Below are 20,137 nucleotides of genomic sequence, written 5' to 3'. Positions count from 1 at the left end.
GGCCATTTGAATCTGTCCAAAAGAAGCCATAAAGTGCTTCATTTCAGTAAAAAGTAAAAGTTCTCAATAAGGAAAGAAGTCACATACCATTAAGACCTACGGTGAGAACAAATATTCTATCCATGAAATTGTGAAGAAGGGAAGAAACTCATGCTAATTTTGCTGCCGCAGGTGGAAAGCACCAGTGTGTAATAAATGCTATGTTAAAATGGAAAATGCATGAAATCTACAATATTTTGAGAGAGACCACATTCACATAACTTTTATCATACTATATTGTTAATTGTTATAGTTTTATTATTAGTTAATCTCTTACTGTATGTAATTTATAAGTTAAACTTTATCATAGGCATGTGTGTATAGGAAAAAACATGGTATATATAGAGTTAGATACTATCCGTGGTCCCAGGCCTCTACTGGGCACCGTGCAACTTATTTTCCACAGATAATGGGGGACCTTGTCCTTCAGTTCCAAGAAGCTGGAAGTAGTGAGCCCACCAGTTGGCAATGCAAGGTTGATGGTCTGTAACGTGGTACAGAGAGTCATGAGACCAGGGTTTTAGCCCCGATGTTCTAACTTGCCGCAGGAACAAGTCATGGCAACCCCTTCCTGTAAAATGCCAAAGGTCAAGTTGTGTTCGGACTTACTGTCAGTGGTTGTGCTTTCTGGTGTTGGGTTATCTTTCATGTGTTATGTTCTGGGTGGTTCTAAATCTGAGGGGAGCAAGACCACCATGATGCACAGCCCTGGGGGACCAGTCCCTCCCAGTATGAGTGGGTGGTACCTCCGGAGTTGTGCACCTCGGAGTACAAAGGTGGTGCCTTTTTTTAAGAAGAAATGTATATGTCCTTCTTAAACTCCTTTTCTCATTCTCCACATCAGACTGTTTTCTCTCTTGTCCAACTAGCTGCCATCCATCTGGACTGCTTCTAATTAGTTTTCTTTGCTAATTCTTTCTCTTTCCTGCTAAGAATCTGGCATTCTTCTTTCTGCTTGGCATACCTGTTCTCTAGATCAGGGGTCAGTAAACTATGGCTGATAAGCCAAATCTGGCCTGCTGACCATTTTGTTAAGTGACGTTGTATTCAGATTCAGCCATGCCTGTTTGTCACGCATGGCCAGTTTCATGCTGCAACAGCAGAGTTGAGGAGTTGACCGAATGGCCTGCAGAGTCAAAATATTTACTGCGTGTTCCTGTGCAGGGAGTTTGCTGCCCTCTGCCCCAGATAGTTCTCTCTTCTTCTCTGGCCGGCAGTGACCTCTGATGATGACTTTCCAACCTATGAATTCAGCCCCAACCTTTCTAGACCCACACCTGTCTCCAGGGCATTTCAACCTGGATACCCCACTCAGCATCCCAAACCTGACTCTCGGCTTTCTTTATCCTGGATCTCCGCCTCCTTGCTGTAAGCTATAGTTTGCACCGAGGCAGAAAAAGGAAAGACAACCTCAACAGAAGTAGGTTACCTTTATTCAAGCAAGGAGGAGTGACAGTCGGCTTAACGACCAGGCTGAGTGCAGAGAAGGATCAGGGAGGCTCCATATTTATAGGGAGGTTTGTGGAAGCGATAAGGGAAACGTTAATCAGGCGGGAAGTTTTGGGTATTCTTTAGTTGAAATGACATTTGTAGTTGGGCAGGGGGTGATAAGTCTTCTGGGCAGGTGTAGGGGGTGGAAGGTTTCTGGACAGGAGGTGTTAAGTCCCAGATAGATGCAACCAGCCAGGAGCATCAGGGTGGGACCTAAAGTTCTGTTTTGTTTTCTCCAAAGTTAGATGATTCAGCAAGGGCCTTTGAAACTGTTGTTTTCTTTTCTAGACCCCAAAGACTCCTTCATTCCAGACCCTGAAATCATAAAAAAATGGGGAAAAGGGCACCGTATCTCTCTGGCTACTTCCTTCTGGATAGGGGCGACGATTTTGAGTCTGGAATGGAGGGTCATCCTAGGGCCTAGGGTCTCCTTTTTCTGAGCTTGGGGTGAGGCTCTCGAGAAGAAGAATGGTCTTAACCTGATCTCAAGAGATGGCCCGAATCCGCTCTGGGAGAAACCTTTGAAAGAGATTGAAGAAACAGGGTCCAAATAAAAGGAATATAATTGTCACGCGAGTGTGTGTTCCTTGATTCTTTGTCTCGTCACAACAAAGACTTGGAGTGACAGGCATTAAAGCCCCCCCCCCCCCCCCCGGCGTGTCACAGCTCTCAGGTCTTGGATAGACAGTGTTATAGCTCTCAGGTCTCAAATGGACCGTGTTATAGCTCTTAGACAAATCAGTGTTAACAGCTCAGTGTTACAGCTCTATTTTATTCAGAAGATAGCAGGAAAATCCATCTTCGAGGCGTGAGGGCACGTCGATCTAAAGAGATGAGGAGAAGAGCACCCCAGCGCGGAAGAGAGAGAGAGCTGGCTTTGACTCTTCTATTTATATGTTTATCTCTCACTGGGCCTGTCCTATGTAAATTGGGCCAGCCAGGAGTGTTGTTTGTTTTATCTGAGGTCCTCACTCCAGTCCTCGGACCTTCTTTTCTTTCGTTTTCGCGGGCTTTTCCCTTCCTTGTCTTGTAGCCACCGCCATTCTGGACTCCTTTTCCCTGTTCTACCTGCCTAACAATAATGATAAGTTCCAGTGGTCCCAGGAAAGGGAGCAACCAAGGGAGGGCCTGTTGGAACAGGTTTTGGGGACTGTAAAGGTTTTGTAACTCTTTTCTGCGGCGTTCAATTCTATCTCTAAGTTCTTTGCCTCTGCCCTGGACTATGCCTGTTTTATTAACAAAATAGCAGCAGTCCTCTCCTAGGGAAAGGCAGGTCCCTCCCTCTTCTGCAGTGAGAAGGTCCAGGGCTCGCCTATTTTGTAGGGCCACAGAAGCTAACGAGTTAATTTGTCTTTGGATTGAAACAAAGGACTTCCCTACCCGCTCCATGTCTTCATTAAGTTCTTGGGGCAGCTTGTAGCAGAAATGGGCAGAGGTCGAGATGCCTGCAATCCAGGTGCGTAGGGCTGCTGCTATGCCAGTCCCAATCAGGAGGGGGGCTGTGACAGCTCGTCTTCTCCTACAGGAAAGTTCCCCTTGGGGGAAGACTGTTCTACCTCTTCTTCTTTGAGGAATGTTAGGCCCGGGGTCAGGAAGACCAAGATGCAAGGTCCGGGGCTGGTGGGGGGGAGGGGTGGGGGGAGAGGGGGGGGGCGGGGGGGGAGGGGCGGGAGGGGTGTCCAGAGGGAGACATGAATATGCATAGGACCCGCAGAGAATGAAGATTCCTGGATTGGTGTAATTATTTGTGCTGTTGCAGAGAACCCAAGTGGAACAGAAGGAGGGAGCAGAGTTTGTAAGACCAGTGTAGTTGGGACTAGATTAGTTAATACAGGTTAGGTTTGAAGAGGCTGAGAATAGGACATTGTCAGAGACTGGCCCAATGAGTTGCATAGTTTTCTGTTGGGAAGGGGAGGTATAGTTGCCCTCTGACAGCCGGGCTGAGGGTAAGGGAATTGCTATGTGCGGTGAGGGAGACAGTGACATGCATACCCGGCCCTGGCATGAGTGTGGTGCGCACTGGAAGAATTGGAAGGAAGAGTTGAGAAGGCAGGTAAGGTGCTGATTGCCAGAGGGAGGTTTTAAGAGGGGCCGCAATTGGGAAAGGAGGTCTAGGCGTTTATAAGGCTCAGGGGTTGCCTGTAACTGGGAAATTATGTTCTTGATGACTTGTTCTTGTTTCTTTTCCCGATTTTGATCTAGTATCCCACCCCCATCTGAGTAGCCTCAGTCGGTAATGGGATAGACATGTTTTTTCTATTTGGCTTATGCCAGGTACTCACGAAATTCCCTCTTTTTGTAATTTAACACTGAGTAGGGATTTGGACTTCCTGCCCCCGAGGTTCATGGTGCATGCCTTTGGAACTGTGTTATAAAATGAGGAATGTACATAGAAATGAATGTCAGAGCAGGGGCAGGAAGTAGCCAGAAGGCTGGGGGGTGCAGCCAGGATAAGGAACAGAGGCGTCATGGGCTGTTAGTTAGGCAGCACAGAGGAAATAGCAGCCTAGGAATGGAACCCAGCTGGCAACGCAGGCGATACCCAGGGGAAGACGAAGGGTAGATGGCCAGTCCTGAGGGGAGACAGTTACTAGGCCTATAGCAAGCATTAAGATTAAGAGTGATATTATGGTTAGAGAGACAGGGAGAGGGCAGTCAGGGCGAAGGGAAAAAGGCCCCAAGTTGGTGGTTGTTTGGATCTGAGGGGGAACAGTGTTCATTAGGATGTAGAATGACGTAGAGAATGAGAGTAGAGAAATCAGTTTCGTCTGGAGTCAGGTTGTAGAAGGTTCCCTGGAGCCACAGGTGAGACACCAGTGTGGTCAGGTCTTTGGAGGAGGTTCCTGTCTGGGCGCTGGTCCAGAGGTCTTGTAGTAGTCGGGTCAGGAACAGTTGCAGGTTGAAGAGAGTCCAGGTCATTCAGTGTCCTCTCGGATGGTTGACAGAGGTTGTCGCCAGGTGAATTTTAAGGACGTGGGTCCCGTGAGAGGGAGACCTGAGAGGGGTCAGTTAAGGAGGGTAGCGCAGGATCAGAGGTGACCCGTTTTAGGTGAGAGAGGTGTACCCAGGAGGTGACCTTCTCGAGTTTAGTTGCAGTTGGGGTAAGGAGGATGATTTTGAATGGTCCCTGGCACTTTGGGGTTAGGTCACCCTGGGGATTATCAGACAGATAGACCATGTCCCCAGTTTGTAAAGGGGGCAGGGAAGCTGTGGTTGACGTATTTCCAGAGGGCATTGCGAAGGTCCGCCAGCAGAGGGGAGTGTAAGAAGCTTGGTATGGGAGGAGGTTCAGGGGGGAGTCCAGGAGGGAGCCTGGGCCTTCCATACATCATCTCATAGGGGCTCAGCCCCAGGGGCTTTCTGGGCAAGGCCCGTATTCTGAGGAGAACAGTTGGCAAAAGTTTAGTCCAACCCAGATGTACTTCGAGGGTTGGTTTGGTGAGGGTTTCTGTGATTATTCTATTCATCCTTTCTACCTTCCCTGAGGACTGAGGACGGTATGGAATGTGAAATTTCCAGGGCATCTGTAAGACTTGGACAAGTTGTTGGGTGACCTTGGATGTAAATTTGGGGCCATTATCAGACTGCAGGGATGAAGGCAGGCCAAACCTGGGAATAGTTTCTGTGCGGAGGATTTGGGCCACGGTGTGGGCTCTTTTGTCTGTAGTGGGAAATGTTTCTACACATCCCGAAAAGGTGTCCACATGGACCAGGAGGTATCTGACTCTCCGGACCAGGGGCATATGAGTAAAGTCTTATCTGCCAATCCTGTGCTGCCTCGCATTTGATGGGTTGGGAAGGATGTCGGTTTAAGGTTGGCATTGGGGTTAGTACGTTGACATGTTTGACAGGAGCGGGTAAGATTATCTAAATATTGTTGGTCAGCACTGGATATGGGGAAGTGGTTATGGAGGGACTGTTGGAGTGTCTTGGATGAGGGATGAAAAAGTGAGTGTAGACAAGAGAGAATTTCTCTGGTGGGGGGGTGGGGGGTCTGGAGGAGTCAGCTAAGATGACGGGACTGGAGGGAAGGATGGCGCAGTGCTGTCTCCTTTGCCTTCTGGCCTGCAGCATTGTTGTAGGCTGATAGGAGACTTCCCTTTTGATGTCCCGTACAGTGGAGGATGGCGGCTTGTTTTTGGTAAGAGTGCTGCCTCTGGAAGTTTGTGGATCAGGTCTGAATTAATAATGGGGGATCCCTTTTGGGTTAGGAAACCTATTTCTCTCCATATTAGGATGTTTGAGTGAAGTATGTTAGAGGCATATTTGGAGTCTGTGTGGATGTTAACCCTTAGATTTTTAGCCAGAGTTAAAGCTCTGGTGAGAGCTGTCCGTTCTGCGTGTTGGGAGGTGGTGTGAGGCGGCAGAGGTGAAGCCTCAGTTCTCTGGGTCCCATGATTGTGACGAAGGTCCCCCTGGATGATGGCATATCTTGCTGCAAAGGGTGGGGATTTTTGAGAGCTGCCATCAACGAACCGGTGTGGGGTGTCTGGGTCTAGGATGGGCTGATCTGTTAAATGTTGGAAGGGGTTTTGGGTAAGATCTACTGTTAGGCCGCAGCTATGTAGGAGGGAGTCTGTTGTAGAGGACGTGGGTAACCAGCTGGTGGGGTTAAGGGGAGAGCACGGGGAGAATGAGAGCTGAGAGTCGAGGAGAAAGGCCTGTAGGACCTGTACCCTGGAAGGGGGAAGGGAGAGGAAAGCCCGATGTGATAGCAAGTCTCGGAAGGTGTGTGGGGAACAGACTGTTAAAGGGGCATGTCTAGAGAGTTGATTTGCTTCGGGTAAGAGGGCTGTGATACCGGCCATGGCCTGTATGCAGGGAGGCCACCCCTTGGTCACCATGTCCAGCTGTTTTGATAGATAGGCTATGGGAACCCAGGTGTCTCCAGCCCACTGACACAGAGGTCCCAGGGCCTGTCCTTGGTTGGAATGTGCAATGAGAAAGAATGGTCTGGTGTGATCTGGCAGGTGGAGAGTTGGCACTCGGAGGAGCCTCTGGGTGAGCTGGCAAAGAGGATTGGCCAGCGAGGAGGGATTAAAGAGGGGCTCATCCAGACATCGTTTGGTTGCCTCATAGAGTGGCTTTGCAATGAGGGAGAAGTTAGGGATCCAGATACAGAAAAAGTTCAGGAGGCCGAGGATAGACAGGAGCTCCCTTTTTGTTTTTGGAAGTGGACAGTTAATGAAGGCCTGGATTCTATCTAGGGGAATAGTTCTTTGTTGATGGGATATGGAGAGCCCCAGCTGGGTGACATTTGTCTGGGCTATTTGGGCCTTAGATTGGGATACCTGATAACCCCAGGATCCCAGGGCCCCAAGGAGCTTGGCAGTATGTTGGAGGCAGAGTTTTCGGGTTGGGCTAGAAAGGAGGAGGTCATCTACGTATTGGAGGAGATGACTCGGGGCTAGGTCGAGTGTCTGTAGGTCCTTTTGTAAAGCCTGTCCACAAAAGTGGGGACTGTCTCTGAATCCCTCGGGGAGAACTCTCCATGTTAGTTGTTGGGAAACGTGAGTCTCGGGGTATTGCCAGGTGAAGGCGAAAAGGGGTTGGGAGAGGAGGTGCAGAGGGATGGTGGAAAAGGCATCTTTGAGATCTAATACGGTGAAGCGGGTTGCAGTCGGGGGTATGGCAGATAGAAGGGGGTAAGGGTCAGGGACTACTGGGAATGTCGATGTGACGGCCTCGTTGACTTTTCGCAGATCCTGGACCAGTCTGCAAGAGCTTGGTCCCTTCCTTAGTGCCAGAATAGGGGTGTTGTGTGGTGAATGGGTAGGAATTAGGATAGAGGCTTGAAGAAGACGGTCTATGGTAGGCTTAAGTCCCTTGTGGGCCTCCGGGGTGAGAGTACTGTTGTTGGGTGATTATAGTCGAGGGGTCTTTTAGGGTAATGTGGACTGGGGGATGATGTTTGGCTATGGATGGGTGACCAGTGTCCCAGACTTGGTGGTCTCAGTTGGGTAGATCCAAGGGAAGGTCAGGGGTGAGGTATAGGGACCGTCCAGGTACCATCTGCTTGCAGAATATAGAGACTATATTGAGGGGGGCTATGGTAATAAAGACCCCCAATTTGCATCTCAAATCTCTCCCTAGGAGTGCCATCAGGCACTGAGGCATTATGAGGAATGAGTGTATAAGGGTCAATTTTCCAAATTGACAGAGTAATGGAGGGCTGATTTTTGGCCTTAGGGGAACTTCAGAGACCCCCTTGATTGAGTTCTGAGTCTTGAGTTGGGCCAGAGTAGGAAGTTAAGAGAGAGAAAGTGGCTCCAGTGTCTACTATAAAAGAGGTCTTCTTCCCGGCCACTACCCCATCTACCCTAAGTTCCGAGCTCATGTTCGGGACACTGGCCAGGGGGCTGGAACCCGGGCCCCATCATTGGAACAACTCTCGTAGGGTTGGGCTGGGGTTCTGGGAGAAGTGGGGATTTCCCTAGAGGCGCCAGGGTGTCCCTGTGAACATTCCACTCTCTAGGTCTGGGAGGTGGGGACCTCCCCAGGGGTGCCAGGACGTCCCTGGGGACAGTCCATCTTCCAGTGTCCCCACTGGCCACAGGTTGAGCATACTTTTGGGGGGGACTGCGTGTTTGAGCATGCCTTTACTCAGTGTCCTGACTGGTTGCATCTGAAGCAGGGTCAGGAGTGGGTCTTAAGCCCCGTTCTGGGATGACTTGGGCCAGGCTGATCTCTTCCCTTAATTGCTGCCGCCAAAAGGGCATATTTAGCTTTTCTCTCACGTTCTTTTTCTCTGTTAGACTCCTCCCTATTATCGAACACCTTGAAGGCTATTTCTAGCAGGTCTCTTTGAGGGGCCTCAGGACCCTTTTCTAGTTGTCGAAGCTTGCGTCTGATGTCAGGGGTGGACTGGCTGATGAACTGAACGTGAAGGAAGAGTCATCCAGCAGGGGTGGTGATATCTAGGTTGGTATACTTCTGGACTGCCTCTGTGAGGTGTGCCAAGAATAAGGCTGGATTTTCGTCTGCCCCTTGGGTGATTTCTCTGACTTTATCATAATTGACATGGATATGAGCATTTTTCTGCATTCCTTCTAGAATGCAGGTAATCATATGATTGAGTCTCCCAATACCTGGGTCACTGGACTGATAGGTCCAGTGGAGATCTAACTGAGGCACGGCCTCATCAGCAACTGGGCTGTCCCGGTCTTGGTTATGTAAATGATCAGCATGGGCTTTTGATGCTTGCCAGATATGGTCTTTTTTGTCAGGGGTGAGAGTGGCATTCAGGATATAATATATGTCCCTCCACATGCGGTTATAGGCCTGGGAGAGTCTCAGGAATTCTTTTCTGTATCTGTAGGATTTTCAGAAAATGACCCTAACTTCTTCTCTCTGGCTCATATCTGACAATGAAAATGGCACATGGAGTGGGGTGTTGGGTAGGTGACCGTGTGGCAGCGGGGAAGGAAGGGGGCGGGGGAGTCGGGGAGATGGGGCAGCGGGGTCAAGGGGGCGTCAGGAGAGGCAGAGCCAGCGGGTGAGTCGGATGAAGGGGGAGGAGAGGGGTGGCAGGGTGGCGGGTAAGGAGGGGGCTCGTCCGCGGGGTTGAACTCCAGGGGTGCGGAAGGTGGCGGTCTGCGGTTAGTTGAGGAAGAGCCCTTTTGCTCGGGAGGCAAGATGCAGAGAAGGACCTCTTGGGTGGAGCAGGCCTTGCATAGGGAGGGCCTGCTCCAAAGGGCCCAAAAGGCTTGGGCATAGGGGACCTCCGACCACTTGCCATTCCATTTAAGGAAGTCGGTGAGATTTTGAAGAATGTTAAAGTCAAATGTGGTGGCTTCAGGCCAGCGGTCTTGATTGTCTAATTGGTATTGAGGCCAAATCTGTGTACAGAGTTGTTTTAATCGGTCAGCTTTGAGTTCAGTGAGTGAGAGTGGTTTGAGAGTTTTGAGAACACAGGTCAGAGGGGGATCTTCTGGGAAAGATTTGCCAGACCCCGTCATGGAAAGGCAAGCAGAGGCTCCTATTGAGAGCTCGAGTCGTCACCCGGAGTCGCAATAGGAGTTATGAGGAGAGAGCTCTGTGTCGGGGTGGAGCGTCCCCCACTGTCGCCTATAGAGTGGCCTTGGGCCGGGGGTCCCCGGGAGAGGACCTGAGAGGACTGAGTTCTAGGTCGCCTCTAGAACACGTCCGGATCTTACCTTAATCTAGGGGTCGGCTTAAGTGGAGTGTTGCATGTAGAGCAGTCGAATGGCAAGAGATTCCTATTCCAGAGGTCGTCAGAGAGAGGGAGAGGGACAGGGGTAGAGCCGAGGCCTGGGGGTACGCAAAGCACCTATAAAGCCTTAGCCCGAGGCTTGCACCGCTCAGGAAGGCTCTGGGCTCCCCAAGGGGAACTTAAGCCCTGGCAGAAAAGTGAGCTCTGAGGATGTTTGCTCTCCCAGACTCTGGGAAGGGAAAACAATGAGAGGGATGGAGAGTGAGACAGAGTGAGACGAGTGCCTCGCCCCTTCCTGGGTTTTGGCACCAAGAATGTAAGATATAGTTCCGGTGGAGGCAGAAAAAGGAAAGATGACCTCAACAGAAGTAGTTAACCTTTATTCAGACAAGGAAGGGCGACAGTAGGCCTAACGACCAGGCTGAGTGTGGAGAGGGATCAGGGAGTCTCCATATTTATAGGGAGGTTTTTGGAAATGATAAGGGAAACATTAATCAGGCGGGATGTTTTGGGTATTTTAGTTGAGATGGCATTTGCAGTTGGGCAGAGGGTGATAAGTCTTCTGTGCAGGTGTAGGGAGTGGAAGGTTTCTGGACAGGGGTTGATAATTCCCAGATAGATTCAACCGGCCTGGAGCATCAGGGCGGGACCTAAAGTTCTGTTTTGGTTTCTCCGAAGTTAGATGATTCAGCAAGGGCCTTTGAAACTGTTGTTTTCTTTTCTAGGCCCAAAAGACTCCTTCACTTGCATGTTCCCAACTCAGGACCCCATTGGCCAAACCAGGACTCTGAGAAACATCCTTGTCCCCAGCTCTCCCATCCTCCCACATCTGGTCAGTACTAAGTTCCATCCATTCTCTCTCCTCCACTACTGTTTCATCTTCATTGGTCTCCTTTCCCACAGCCTCTGCCTGGTGGGGCAAAGGAGAAGAGCAGGGATGGGGGAGCTGGGATACCTGAGCATCAGCCCTGACTTTATGTCTGCTGACCATGGACGAGGGCACATTGCGGAGGCCCGGGTTCCTCATCTGGAGCAGTGAGAGACAGCGGTGCCTAACCTGCCTCCTGGGCTTGCTTTAAGGATCAGGCTTTCACATTGCACTGTATGTTTCACCTTGAATCTGTAACATAAAGTGCTGTGGGGGTGGCGATGTATGTGTTCAGTTTCTCTGTCATGTCCAGTTCTTTACAACCCCAAGTATGGTAGCCTGCCATGCTCCTCTGTCCATGGAACTTTCCAGGCAAGAATACTGGAATGAGTTGCCATTTCCTACTCCAGGGGATCTTCCTGACCCAGCGATCGAACCTGCACGTCCTGCGTCTCCTGCACTGGCAGGATGGATTCTTCACCACTGAGGCTGGCAGGGCATGGTGTAAAAGTGAGGGCTTTTCTAGCCTGCTCCTTCCTCCAGGCAGCCTCCCTAGATGCCCCAGATACATGACACCGGCCCCCTCCTTTTTTAATTTACTTGGCTGCATTTGAGTCTTAGTTGAAGCATGTGGGATCTAGTTCCCTGGCCAGGGATGAACCCAGGACCCCTGTATTGGGACAAAATTTTAGCCACTAGACCACCAGGGAAGTGCCTCCCTTCCTTCTCTGGCCTCATTTACACTCACTCAGTCCCACTGCACAGTCCGTGGGGTGTGTGCTCAGACTCTGGTCAGACTGAGCCTTGATGAAGGAGGAAACAGAACAGGCTCTGTCTTGAAAGCAGGACTCCATCTTGGGCCGGATTGTGGACTTTGAGCTATATGCCCAGTATCTATGGAAACGACATACCAACGGGAAAACCAGGCCCCAGGAAGGAAGAGCCCCAGGGCTCTCTGTTGCCTAAAAGAATACCCTAATTAATACCCTAATTATCTGTGTAACCGAATAGAATCATACATTCTATTATGCTTACTGGGTTATGAACACAAGCCTATCGATAATTGTACCTAGGCTTAAGGCATATGAATCATGGGTTAACTTTGTTGTATCTTTCTTTTTCCTTTGTTCAGACTAGTTTCAGGGAATTTGGGGGAGGTGGGTTTGGGCTCCTACATTTATCATATGTAAGGTTTTCACAAAAAATGGTCGGGGTCCTTGGCTAAGAGGAGACTGCCTTGGGACCACCGGTGTAATAAACTGCACTCCACTATCTGCACTGTCCTTCTGAGTGAGCTTGTTTCCCGCAACGCGTGGCTACAACACTGGGAGGGCAGGGATGGACTCCTGCCCATTTCTCTTTCCTTCCACTCGGCACGGGGCCTGGCCCAGAGTTGAGTCTGTAAATGTTTGTGGACCTTGGCCAACTGCCCTCGAGGAACTCATAGAACTTAAGGAGAAAGAGACCCGGATGAGGAACGTGGGCCAGGCAGAGATCTGGACACAAAGTCTGACTGTCTCCACGGAGGAAGATGTCCAATGGGGGACACCGTCTGGGAAGGGCCAGGCCTGGGCTTGCCAGGCCTGTGCCCAGCATCTGTTCCCATTGGTCAATGGCTAGGCCATAGAGGTAATGCAGGATTTTAAGCACTGGCCCTGGTTTGGGCCAAGCGGAGGGAACCCTCCTACAGAGAGCATCCTTCACGGTCAGTGGTTCTGACATCCAGGGTGGCCCCAAGTCTCCTCAACAAACTAAATCACCTGTCACTGTCCTCCACCCATTACAAAAGGTTGATTCCCCTAGTGTCTTCAGGACAACCTCTCCTTTGTTCATCTCTCAGAGCCCTTAACACAATCCCCTGTAGCTGGTTTCAGTCTTCAGCTCCGGTGGGGAGCTGAGAACTGTCTTCTCAGCGTGCCCCATAGTAAACTGTGAGAGCTGACAGGTCCAGACTTCAAGGAGGCCACACCTCAGACCCACAAGCCGTCCGTGGTCACAGGAAAACACACATTCAGGAACCACACAGAGGATGGAGGAGCCACACTGAGGACCTGGAGCTCGCGGGCAAACTGGAAGTACCCTGGGAGAGATGGCAAACATCTTGATGTGCTTTTTCTCTTTGTTCTCCCACGAGTCCAGCCTCTGTCCGGGATGGCCTGGAGCGGAGGGCAGACTTAGACTTTGAACCAAGGAAATGGAGTGAGATCAGAGGCTTTTGAGTTGCAGTTGGACTCTGCAGCAGGACAGCACCCTCAGCAGCCAGGCTGCCATCCTGTAAGAGGACTTCCAGGCATTTCTTGTCCTCAGGCATACAGTTCAGCAACTGAGCTCCAAGACCTCGGGGAGGCAGAGGGGAGCCCACTGCTTTTCCAGCCCCAGGGTCTGGGGTGGGCAGAAGGGGAGGGAGGGAGGTGGGAAGTCTTGTCCAGTAGGTCCTCCACAAATCTTCCTGTGTGTGGTGGGAGGCAGGATGCATCCCAAGGCCCCTACCCATCTGTTCGGGAGGAAAAGGAGGACAGGAAACTGAGCTGAGGGGAGGATGGTTTTCTTTTTTATAAATTTTTTCTCCTATAATTTTCTAAATTTATTTTAATTGGAGGAAAATTAGTTCACAATGTTGTGATGGTCTCTGCCCTGCATGCACGCGTGCTAAGTCCCTTCAGTCATGCCCGACTCCTTGCGACCCTATGGACTGTAGCCCACCAGGCTCCTCTGCCCATGGGGATTCTCCAGGCAAGAATACTGGAGTGGGTTGCCATTCCCTACTCTAGGGGATCCTCCTGACCCAGGGATCAAACCCACGTCTCTCTCGTGTCTCCTGAGTTGGCAGATGGGTTCTTTCCCACTCACACTGCCTGGGAAGTCTAGTTTCTGCCACACAACAATGCAAACCAGCCTACTTATAGAGAGATCCCCTCCCTCTTGAGCCTCCCTCCCCTCCCCCATTCCACCCTTCCCGCTAGATTGTCAGAGTGCCCGGGAGGGCTCCCTGTTATACAGCAGTTTCTCACCAGCTATCTATTTTTCACATGGAAGTGTAAATATGTCTAGGCTACTTTCTTCACTCGTCCCACTCTCTTTTCCCACCTGTGTTCATAAGTCCGTTTTCTATATCTGCATCTCCACTCCTTCCCTCCAAGTAGGTTCATCAGTACCATTTTCTAGACTTCATACGTATGTGTTAATATACAGTGTTTTTCTCTTTCTGACTTACTTCACTCTGTATAACAGGCTCTAGGTTCAACCGTCTCACTTGAACTGACTCAAATTCATTTCTTATGGCTGAGTGATACTCCACTGTACGTATGTACTACAGCTTCTATATCCATTCATCCGTCAGTGGACACCTAGGTCTTTGCTTCCACATCCTGGCTATTGTAAATAGTGCTGCTATGAACACGGGCGTACACGTGTCTTTTTCGATTATGGTCTTCTCAGGGTATATGCCCAGCAGTGGGATTGCTGTTGGTGGGAATGTAAACTGATATAGCCACTGTGGAGGACAGTTAAGGAGATTCCTTTAAAAAACTAGAACTAAACCTTGCCATCTGACCCAAGAGGGTGTTCTGAAGAGCCAGGCTGCCGGATCACACAAGCTTCTAAGTGGAAGGGGCTAGGCCCAGCCCCTGCTCTCAGGGTCTCCCTTTCCTTAACCACTCTTCCGTGGTGGACTTGAGCCTTGACCGCGGTGCTCCCTCCCCTTCCCTCTTGTGCAAATGTTCTTCCAGGGCAGCAACTCTCAACTGGGGGAAACTTTGCCCCCCAACAAGGGACATTTGGTAATCACAACTTGGGGAGTCGGCTGGGCAAAGGGATGTCACTGGCACTGCACGGACAGAGACCAGGGCTGCTGCCAGACAGCACAGGACAGCCTTTCATGACGGAGATGTATCTGGCCCAAAGGCTCACAGCACTGAGCTTGGAAACTCTGCTCCTGGTATTAATACTCTAGGCATGGCTTTGTGTCATTTTAAAATTTGATGAATGCTTCTGAATTGCCCACCAAACCTCCAAGGTGTCTGTAACAATCTACTCCCGCAACGCCTAAAAAACTTCAGCCAAAATCAAGGATACACATTTCTGAATTCTGAAACCGGCACTTCACAGCGTCGTCTCCTTTTCTGTAAATAGCCCCCTTCCTGGCTTTCACCCATTTTTCTCTCCTTGGGGATTTTTTCTACAAATTCCCTGTATATTCTGCACTCGAGTGCTTTGTATCTAGCCCTTGTATTTCCACCCTTGTTTTACAGCATCTTCTCACAGAAAATGCTGCATTTGAGAAAGCTAATTGTCTGTCTTAACTGTCTTTTGCTTTAAGTGTTTCCGATCCTAAGTCGTGAACATCATATCCAGGGCTTTCTTCAGTGACATCATGGATTCATTTTTAAGGTTAGGACTTTCATGTTGGGGATCTCTTCTCATGACTGATATGGCACAATGAATTCCCTCTTTTGAAAATATATATTTATTTTGGCTGCACTGGGTCTTAGCTACAGCTCACAGGAGCTTTGTTGCGGCAGGTGGGATCTAGTTCCCTGACCAGGGATGGAACAGGGTCCCCTACCTTGGGCGCGCCAAGTCTTACCAGCTGGACCACCAGGAAGTCCCAAGGAGCGAATTCCCTTTCTGCTGTCACCGTGAAACTGTCGCCCTGCCCTCCATCCACACTGTCCTCTTCTTCCCTCTGGTTTCAAGGGCAAGACCCAGTCCGCGCCCGGGGTCTGCCTCACCCCTCCCTGCTCATGGACTGTTCCCTTTGTCTTCCAGAGTACACGGGAGCCTCACTACCTGTGCAAGTGCCCACCTGCCGCTGGTTCTCCAGCAGTGACTGCCACAGTCTGCCTGCCTCTTCGGAGTCAAGCCTGGCAAAGAACTCACCCTCCATCCCCGTATCCTCCACCGCGGACCTGCTGCTGAAACGAGCCGATTCCAGCTTCCTTCCAGGTGTGCAAACACACTCGAGGAATAATTGCAGTTCTACCTTCAGCTGCTGCATTCCTACACTAGTTACCAATTTAAGGTAAGCGATTCCACACAAAAGTTAACAAGCAATGAAGTTTAATTAACCGGCACTGGAGGGGACCCTTAGGGGCCAGCACTCACTTCCCAGGGTTGATCGAGGCTCAGGAGTGGACAGCCTGCCCAGTCCCTGATCTACTCCAGCCAAAGCGGCAGCAGAAGTGGCAGCCACGGGGCATCTGAGTCCCAGGTCCAGACCTGGCACCCGCGCCCCGACGGAGCCGCCAGAGGCGGAGTGGATGGAAGGCAAGTTTCCAATCAAGGTTGCCAGGAGGCCGCGGGGCGGGGCCTGATGGGCGTGGAGGGGAGGGGCCTGGTGGGAGTGGAAGGGAGGCGCTTGAGGGCGTGGCACCTGGAGGATGGCACAAAGAACACAAAGGGTGCAGACAAGCCAAAGCAGGAGGAGGGATGGGAAATGCTGAGAAGACGGGGCCCAGCCCCTAGGTGTGCAAACCAACGAGCAGGTGCGTAGGGATTCTCGCTTAAGACACAGGGCCAGCCGGGTCTGGGGGAAGACAAAAGGTGATGGTCAGGAACGCTCAGGTTTCAAGGGCAAGACCCAGTCCGCGCCGGAGTCTGCCTCACCCCTCCCTGCTCATGGACTGTTCCCTTTGTCATCCAGGGCACACGGGAGCCTCACTCCTGCGGGCGCCCAGTCGGAGCAGGACCAGGGGTAGGAGAGCAGGCCCTACTCGAGGCCCTCAGCACAGGCTGCGGCCCATCTCAGGGAGAAGTCTCTGTGGGTCACTGCAGGGTCCCCAAAGGCCGCTGCCATCGACCGGACTTGTGGCGCCCCAGTGCTAAGGTCGGCCTGAGAGTTCCGAGGTCAGTGGATCCAAGCTTGATCGCGGCTCTTTCCAGGCTCTGTGGTCTCAGGGAAAGCCTTCCAGCTCTCAGAGCCTATTTCCTTGTCTGTGACACAAGATGTTCATAGGTACACCTCATTCTTCAGAGAACCGAGTGAGAATCATTATTCAGTACTTTGTGAATGAATTGGGGTTCTGTCCCTGGTGGGAATCACTGTCCAGTGGGGTTGGGACAGGGAGGAAAGGGGCGGCTACTAAGAAAAGATCAAGAAACAGCCTGAGGACAAGGTGACTGGTAGGGTCTTCCTGAAAAGAGGGGCAGCCCTCTGCGTTGAGAGTCTCCAGGCCTGACCTACCAGCCTCATCAGTGGCTCCCACTTGGCAGACGTTTGAGGATCAGATTTTCCGTGGAGATGACCTGCAGCAGGGGAAGCAGTGATCAGAGCTCCAGGAGGCATGCCCTTCCATCCCAGTGAAGCCAACAGGAACCTGGATTTGTGGATTTCAAGGGACTGGAGAAGGGAATCCCTCTTTCCTTTGCCCCACCTCGCAACCCTGCAGCCACTACTTAACGGCCACCCCCCTCACGTGGGCCACCACACACTTACCTGGCCGTGGTCCATTATTTCCCAGAGTCTGGAATCTGTTCCTTGGTACCTTCGCCCAGGATAGAGCTCCCACTTAGTGGGCAGCCCAGACACAAGTGGACACCTGGGGGACCTGGGCATCTGGTTGGGTAACTGCCACAGATGGACCGTGAGGCTGACTTCATGCTGGAGGGAAAGACGGGGCCCATTAGGGATGCTGAGCTGCACACACAACCAGGGTCCTGGATCCTCTGGCCCAGCTGGGGTGGGGGCACTGCCTGGAGTAGAGGTGGGATGGTCATGCTTTTAGAGTCCCACACCCAGAGTCTTGGCACCATCAGTTGCGGGTTTTGCCTGCACCTGAGAGGACTAGTTCTTTCCAGGCCTCCTCTCTGGTATCACCCTCCCACAGACCTACACCCCACGTTACCCCCTGCACCCTGAACAGTCAGCTTCTGTTTCCAGCCCATTAGAGACGTTTAGGCCTACACAGAGGAAACTCTTGGCTGTCTGTCTTGGCCACTTACACAGTTTTTAAAATTCTCTTTTTAAAAACAAGATATCCATAGAGCTCAGGACCTGGGAGTGAAGGATTTTCCCAAAAAAATATTTTGTAGTTTTGATCATGGCCATCATTACTTCTTATGAACACCACACACACAAAGAAAATTTGGTCAATGCAGAAAAGTACAGAAATGCGGGAAAGTCATCAGTCAAATGTAACCAAAGCTCCCTGTATGATGCAACTATTAATAAATGTAAAGGTTATTTTATAGAGTTTTCTATCAAAGTATTTGTCTTGTCTTAGTGATGAACACTTTTCCGAGTTAAGAATCTAGCCCTTTATCAGTCATACAATTTGCAAGTCATTTTCCTTAGTCTGTTGTCCTACGATTTTTATGGGATGGGTTTTGCAAGAGGGATATTTTGAACTATGCAGCAAAATCTCTCCCTTTGGATTCTGGGTTTAAATCAGGTGCCAGCAAAGTATGGACCCAATCTGGCTCACCACCTGCTTTTGTAAATAAAGCTTTATTGCAAACAAAAATGTCTTCCTTTGTGTGTTGTCTTTGGCTGTGTTTGTCCTATGAGGGCAGAGTTAAGTAGTTGCTCTTAAGTCTTTACTGCATGAAAGCTGAAAATTTTTACTATCAGACCCTCCACAAAAAGTTTGCTGATCCTTGCATGAGATCATGCTCAGAAAGCTATTTCCCATCCTAAGACTGCATGTGAAAACCCAGGTCTACTATTAAGAAATAATCACTTTAAAAATTGAAAACAATGCTCACTCTCCAGTTCCCTTCCCCCTCTCAAGGCTAAATTATTTGAAGAATCCATTGTTTTCCCACTGAACACTTTTGTATGCTTTTTAAAAACGTACTAACCTATTTTGTCCAAAATTTTCTGCATGCTTTATTGGGTGGAGGTATGGGAAAGACTTTCAGTGTGCTCTACCAAAAATTTTCTGGGTAACCTATTTGAAGATTGTTAGGAAATGTGTTGTGGTTAGGACTTCCCTGATAGCTCAAACAGTAAAGAATCTGCCTGCAATGCAGGAGACCCGGATTCGAACCCTGGGGTGGGAAGATCCCCTGGAGAAGGAAGTGGCAAACAATACTCCAGTATTGTTGCCTGGAAAATCCCAGGGACAGAGGAGCCTAGCAGGCTACAGTCCATGGGATCACAAGAGTCCGACCCAACTTAGCAACTAAAATAACAGTGAATTGCTTATTTAACACCTGGATAAATATTTACCATATTTGTTGTTGTTCAGTCACTAAGTCGTGTCCAACTCTTTGTGACCCCATGGACTGTAGCAAGCCAGGCTCCTCTAACCCCCACTATCTCCCAGAGTTTGCACAAATTCATGTCCACAGAGTCAGTGATGCTATCTAACCATCTCATCCTTTGCCACTCCCTTCTCCTTTTGCCTTCAAGCTTCCGCAGTATCAGGGTATTACCCTGAAGAATTTATATTTCATCTCTCAAAAGTGTGCTGTGATCCCAGCCCCTAGTTTAGGACAGCAGTTTACAATTTGATTATCCTTATCACCTGAGGAGCTTTTCAAACATCTTCGCCTCCACCCAAGGCTCCTGAATCAATTTCCAAGGTGGGGTTCTAGGATACATTGTATCTCAGATGCTCTGCAGGCCATTCAGCTGGTGACCTGTCTCAGTGATTCCCTTGTCTCATGGTAGATTACTCCCATTTCGCAGTTTAGGAGTCTGAAGCCAATAGCAGTTTAGGAGTCTGAAGCCAGGGTAAATTTTACACTGTTGGCCCACCCACTGCCTCTAGGTTGCAATGCTTTTGCTTGTGCTAGTCCTGTCTCATTTCTGATCCTGGGAAACTCCTATGCATCCTGCAGGGCCCAACTGAATAGTCACCCTATCAATGAAGCCTTTTCAACATGCACTAGCGGCAAGACTAGGTGAGCTCGCTGGCGCTCTCCTTCTCTCTCTCTTCTCTCTCTCTCAGCCACCCCACGGGGGATCACATCACCTCTGGTCGATAAGCTCTGTCTGTGCCACTCCAGGAAGGGGCTTCTGGGGCCAGGATCTGCACGCTTAAACCCACGCAGGCCGAGTTTTCCGGCGCCAGTGAAAACTCCATCCTCTCACCTCTATTCTGGGCCCTACTGCAGAATGTGCAGGCCCTCATGAGCTGGAGTCGCGCGACACCATTGCCCTTCCACTGGCTCCCCTCCGGCCCCAGGACTCACTGTGCTCTCAGGGGCCTCGATGCCCCGAGCTCGGTGGGAGGGATTGATCTGTAGAGCCACAGCCACCCAGATCCTCCCCTTCTCATCCTTGTAGACGCCAGGGCTCTGGAACCACAGGCAGCAAGGGGGCGATCCGACGGGCGGAGAAGCTTCGGCTTCCATCGCAAGGGTCGGCCTGGGAGCCTGGGGCACACTTGGAGACTCCCGGGCCTCAGCCTCCTTAAGAAGACGGGCGTCTGCGTGGGCGGGGCCAGCTATCCTGGGGGCGGGGCCGGTGACCCTCCGCTGGGCCCAGTGAGTCCCAGGTTTGAGGATAGGAGGGGAAGATAAGGGGCGGAGCCAGAAGGAGAGGAGCTGCCTGCTTCTGGGGTCCGCCACCCGGAGAGCTAAAGAGCGTGAGTCTCAGGAACTAGGCCCACCCGCCTAAAGGG

The 20,137-nt window shown here is 50.7% G+C and overlaps 1 protein-coding gene across 1 annotated transcript; it reads right to left on the bottom strand.

The window, feature by feature from the left end:
- Positions 1 to 10,064: 10,064 nt before the first annotated feature.
- On the bottom strand, positions 10,065 to 19,902 carry TCL1B (TCL1 family AKT coactivator B). Its single transcript, XM_042235449.2, has 3 exons — positions 19,707 to 19,902; positions 17,005 to 17,169; positions 10,065 to 16,814 (listed from the first exon to the last, which is right to left on the bottom strand). Exons 1-3 carry the CDS (start codon positions 19,866 to 19,868, stop codon positions 16,761 to 16,763), a joined length of 381 nt encoding a protein of 126 aa, XP_042091383.1. The 5' UTR covers positions 19,869 to 19,902; the 3' UTR covers positions 10,065 to 16,760.
- Positions 19,903 to 20,137: the final 235 nt, after the last annotated feature.

This window comes from Ovis aries, chromosome 18 (assembly GCF_016772045.2).
Source record: "Ovis aries strain OAR_USU_Benz2616 breed Rambouillet chromosome 18, ARS-UI_Ramb_v3.0, whole genome shotgun sequence".
Classification (NCBI taxonomy): domain Eukaryota; kingdom Metazoa; phylum Chordata; class Mammalia; order Artiodactyla; family Bovidae; genus Ovis; species Ovis aries.
The sequence above is the reverse complement of the archived record's forward strand: the minus strand, read 5'-3'. Positions and strand labels throughout refer to the sequence as shown.